The 5514-nt window shown below is 43.6% G+C and overlaps 1 protein-coding gene across 1 annotated transcript in view; it reads right to left on the bottom strand.

Moving 5' to 3' along the window:
- Positions 1-2025: 2025 nt before the first annotated feature.
- NADK2 (NAD kinase 2, mitochondrial) overlaps positions 2026-5514 on the bottom strand; it is a 59176-nt gene continuing 55687 nt past the window's right edge. Inside the window, 2 exon segments of the mRNA XM_077462856.1 lie at positions 2026-2692; positions 5059-5182. Coding sequence (XP_077318982.1) covers positions 2554-2692; positions 5059-5182 — 263 coding nt within the window. The 3' untranslated portion in view covers positions 2026-2553.

Here is a 5514-nt window from a genome sequence, read left to right as displayed (position 1 = left end):
GTACTCTTAAATAGCGGAGGTCTTGGCTTTTTTTTTGTCGTTATGAGTAAGAACAAGTTATTTGTGTGAAACGTGTCAACCTTTCCCTATGTTAGTGCCTGGCATGGTTGCATCTCCCTCACCATTATGAGTATTCTCACTAATCTGGCTTCAGGCTTAGTTTCTGCGCAAAGTTAACACCTCGTCTTGCCCTTTTCCTACCAGGTGGGGGGGGGGGGGTAAAGTGAGCCTCATCTAGTGCCAGCTTCAGGCATTGGTCCTTCAGGTGGCTCTTGGTATCATGTAAAAACAAAAATACAGGTGCACAGACCAGAGGCTAAGTGAAAAGTCAAACAAGAAAAATTAAATGTAGCTGTGGCCGCTGCTGTCCAAAACTCAGACAAATGAGGACAGAAGATATAATCAAAAGGGGTGAACAGAGCTGATAAGCAGACATAAATAGGACCCTCAGAGGCAAAGTAAAGACATGGCCCTTCTTCGGGTTATCCCCAAACCTGAAGGGGTATGCCCCCAAAACATGTAGTGTCTCCAGTCAGCGATGTGTGGCTCTTTGCTCCCTTGGCATCGACAGTTCCTAATTGGCGCCAGCAGCAGGGTTTGCCCATACTCTTTAGATTCCTTTGGCTGACTTCCGCCAGGCTGTGACATGAAATCCGGGCTTCGTACACAGTGTGAGCGCCCGCTGTATACTGGCCCTAACAGTTCCTGTGCCTGCAGTTTGGTCCCCCCTTGCCTTATGGTCTTGGATGAGCCCCTATGTTATGATCAGGCTCTTGGTACTGTTTTGCTACAAAACATAGGCAGCCTCAGCACAAAAGGGGTCATCTTCGGTTGACCTACAGTTTTCTTCTGGGCCACTGTCCGATCCCCATGTAGGTGGCAGCATAAAAACCCTCAGCATGAGTCTGATTGGATCCTATTTTTGATCTTTGGAGATGGGGAATGCATTTAATGTGAGTGATGAGAGGTGTTTCGGGTGCATGCGCTTCTCACTTTTAAACAATGCAGTTGCTTGTTGCAAACAAAAGGCAGCTTAAGGCGGAACTTCAGTCTTTTTTCACCTTTCCATCTATTAAATGCTCTGCCCTTGTTTTAACTTTGGATAGTAAAACTTTTTTTTCTGCCAGTAAATACCTTATACAGCCCACTTCCCGTTTGGCTAGAAAAAAGCCTAGGCCTAAGACATCATGCACATCTCTCTCTCTTGTAAGAGTTTGACAGGAAGGGAGGGAGGATGAGTCATAAGAGGGCCAATGAGAGCTGGAGGTGTGCCTCTGTGTGAATCCAGGAAGTGAACAGGCAGCATCCTCAGCTGCACACAGTTAAAAATGGCTGCAGCCAGTCTCAGTGGAGGGAGATTTCAGCAGCATATTTGGCAAGTACAGAATGACAGTATATATAAAAATAAAATATGCAAAGTGGTTGGAAGGAAGCTTTGGAATGGCAAAGATGTTATTACAAATTATGTGAGCAGACTGAAGCTCAGTTTTAAAGAAAAAAAAAAAAAAAAAAAGGGGGACGGCTGACTTCATATCAGCCACAATGGGAGATTTTTCTTTTATCTTACGTTTTACAATTGGGAAAGAAAAAAAAAGGCAACTGAGGGGTTGTTGCCCAAAGAGCTAGGAACTGACCCTAATCTTTCCCCATACAGCTCGTCACCTTTCCCTGCAACAGCTTCTAAGCCACTGACAATATGGCTGCTTTTTGCTGCCAACCCCTTCTCGGTTCAGTGAGGATGCCAACTCCAAACTCCCTTCCAAGCCTGCTGGCCATAGTTCAAAGGCTATGCAGTGCCTTATTTCAAAAAGAAAACAAGGACCCAAACAAATCTGCAGAAATTTTCGCTGGGACCCATAATCTCCAGCCTGTAGGAACCCTAAACCCATGGCAGTAGGCAAACCTGAACCATGCCCCTATTTATGTGTTGCAGATGACTGATAGCCCACCTACTAATGACTTCATTTGTGAAGTTAACCATAAAAATGCATTATATATATAGAAAGTACTCAAGACTACAAAAAGTTCAAACAATGTATATATTTTATATATAGGAACAGTTTTTATCAAAAGGCTGTAATTAGGAGGCAGCAGAATTCAGTTGGTATGTGGCCCCAAAAAAAAAAAAAACAGCTAAAAATAGCTTGATGCAAAAGGCAGACAAGCTATCAAAATTGCATTAGAAGTGGCAAAAGTATATCTCTTTTTACAAATCTACAACAGTTCAACGACAGCATTACAGCGGTCATGTGAGCTTGGTATCAGTGTGGGTGGCTAGCATGTGGTGCAGCTGTGGGGATAGCTAGATTCACAACTTGAACAGCATTGTAGACGCCCACACAAGTGATCAGATCTGCAGAGGAGTTCAGTCTGCAGGGTGCTACCATTATCTTGCAGAGCTGAACTATTAAGCGATTCCGGTCAGTAATGCTGAAATGATAACCAAGTTGCATTTTAGTGTCCTGAGATGAGGGTTATCACCAGTGGCAGGGATACATGGCAGCATTGAGTGCTCTCCTGCAGCTGAAGCTCTAGATGTCCCTTGTGTGCTGGTTAGTCATCCAGCAGTACTGTACATAGTGCGTCATCCTTGTCCATGGTTATAGATACTATAGCGCCATCGTTGAACTCAAAAGATGTTCCTCCGTCAACCACCATGCAAGCATCCCAGCATCGTGATCGCACACACACCCTATGGGATATAAATATAGATGTTAGGTTCCACAGCACACACTTCAATACGTTTTCTAACAATACATTTTCTCATATTTATTTCTTTCGGACTCTTTATTAGACCATTGAAAAGCATAACAGATGATAAATGCAAAAAACAAAAACAAACAATGGTTGAGCCTACCAGAAACCTAGAACCGTCCTGTGCATTGTTATTTGAAAGAACACAGATCATTCAAGAAGGAAATGGGGAGCAACAGGATTTTACTTGGTATGGTACCAAGTAAAATCCTGTTTCCCCCTTGTTTAAATCTTATGTTTTAGGATAAAGGTACCTTACTATACCCATGTACATTGAGCACCTGCCTTTGCAACACCCTGTTAAAAAAATACTTCCCAATAACCATTATAGGTGTTTGAGCACTCTTCTGAACGGTCAAGCCGTCAAATGTCTGGTGTCATAACTGTTTACATGTGCAGCACTACGGCAACTGTGGATCAGAGACCATGACGGCAGCTTGACTGTAAAACAATAGGAAGGTTTAGTTCTGCTTTATGCTTGCCATCATGCTTTTATTTTGTTCACCCGCCTCTTGAGGATTGACCACAAGTTCTCAAAGGGATTAAGGTTTGGGGAGTTTCCTGGCCATCGACTCGACCCAACATTTAGAGGTTTTGTTCCCCAAGCCATATAATTATCACTTTTGCCTTATGGCAAGGTACTCCATGTTGGAAAAGGCATTTTTCGTCACCAAACTGTTCTTGGATGGTTGGGAGAAGTTGCTGTGCGAGGATATTTTTGTACCACTCATTATTCATGGCTGTGTTCTTAGGTAAAGTTGTGAGCGACAAAAAGAAACGTGGGGAACACCTCAGATGAGGGAACCCCGGGAGGTGAAGCGGCTACTAAGGCGGTTTTGCCACCTTAGTAGCCTCTTCACCTCCCGGGGGTTCCCTCATCCGAGGTTCCCCCACTTTTTTTTGTCTAGTCTGCTTGTCTACGGCAGCAACACCTAACTAATGTGAGTGGCATGTGGTCTGAATTAATCAACATAAATGGTAGAGGTGCAACTAGTGGACCTGTCACCCTTCTGTTTTGTATTTATGTCTAAAATTGTGAGCGAGCCCACTCCCTTGGCTGAGAAGCAACCCCAACACACGAATGGTCTCAGGATGCTTTACCTTTGGCATGACACAGGACTGATGGCAGCGCTCACTTTTTCTTCTCCAGAGAAGGTTTTTGCCGGATTCCCCAAAGAATCGGAAAGGGGATTCATCAGAGAAAAGGATTTTACCCGAGTCTTCAGCAGTCCAAGCGCTGTACCTTTTTGCAGAAGATCAGTCTGTCCCTGATGGTTTTCCTGGAGAGAAGTGGCTTCTTTGCTGCTCCTCTTGACACCAGGTCATCCTCCAAAAGTCTTCTCCTCACCGTGTGTGCACTCACACCTGCCTGCTGCCATTCCTGAGCAAGCTCTGCACTGGTGGTGCCCCAATCCCACAGCTGAATCAACCGTACGAGAGGGTCCTGGTGCTTGCTGGACTTTCTTGGGTGCCCTAAAACCTTTTTCACAGCAATTGAAACTCTTCCAAGTGCTTGATGATACGATAAATGGTTGATTTAGGTGCAATCGTAGCGGTAATATCCTTGCCTGTGAATCTTTTTGTGCAATGCAATAATGACTGCACATGTTTCCTTGCAGGTAACCATGGTTAACAGAGGAACGATGATTTCATGCAGCACCCTCTTTTGAAAGCTTACAGTCTGTTATTCCAACTCAATCAATATTACAGAGTGATTTCCAGGCTTGTCCTCATCAACACTGACAGCTTTGTTAAAGAGGAACAACGCTGACGGGTTTACTTCTTTCGTTTCCCTGCAAAGCGAAAGCATAATGGACTACTACGCATCGCATAGTAGTCCATTATGTGCCACTCACATCGCTGGAGCAGTGATGACGTCACTCCCGGACATGCGCACGGGAGCCGCCACTAACGGCATATTGCCGTTAGCAGAATGGTGTGCATGCACCGTAGACAGTGGTGCCTGTCTTTTAGTAAATATCTCCTAAACCATGTAAGTTCATTTTCATGGCAAAAAGGGGCTTTGCAATTAATCGCAAACCATCTGATCACTCTTCATAACATTCTGGAGTTTATGCAATTTGCCATCATAAAAACCGAGGCAGGAGACTGAAAATTAATATGTATTTCTCAAAACCTTTGGCAATGGCTGTAATCATCCTTCTTGGTGTTGTGAAATGTTAGTCTGTTACCTGAATCAGATGCCACCTCCCCAAATAACCAAAATATGAATAACGCAGATCAGTGTACTTATTCTAGTCCATACAGTAGTGTCTAAAAGGACACTAAAAGAGCAACACTTACTTGGAGGTAAATCCACACTGCCGGCTACTAGAGAAAACTCTGTTGGCAATCGGCTCCCGAACACTGAAAAACATCTTCTGCTCTTCTGGGTTGAATATCAAAGAGTCATTATATTCATTGGTAACTGGAAAAAAAGAAAAAGCAGTCAAAACCAACATTATGGTAGACCACAAATCATCACACCCTTTTTTTTTTTTTTTTTTTTTTTTTTTTTTTTTTTAGGCACCATGCACGCAGTTGCAATCAAGCATAAAAAAATGCCAATTTCCTGTTGCTGGGAAAACAAGTACGGCCATTTATTTCATTTTATGCCCAATTACATTAGTGTGATTGAAGCCTTGTAGGCAGTGACTGATGAAAAGGTGAAGCTGGACGCGCATCCTGTTATGAGATCCCTTATCCGCTAACAAGAACTCTTTGTGGATTGGCACCTTTTGTGTGCCTTTTTCTTTGGTC

This window comes from Lithobates pipiens, unplaced genomic scaffold, assembly GCF_037356315.1.
Source record: "Lithobates pipiens isolate NorthernLeopardFrog02 unplaced genomic scaffold, aLitPip1_a1.2 Scaffold_3, whole genome shotgun sequence".
Lineage (NCBI taxonomy): Eukaryota > Metazoa > Chordata > Amphibia > Anura > Ranidae > Lithobates > Lithobates pipiens.
Note: the sequence above shows the minus strand (reverse complement) of the source record. Positions and strands in the feature narration are given on the sequence as shown.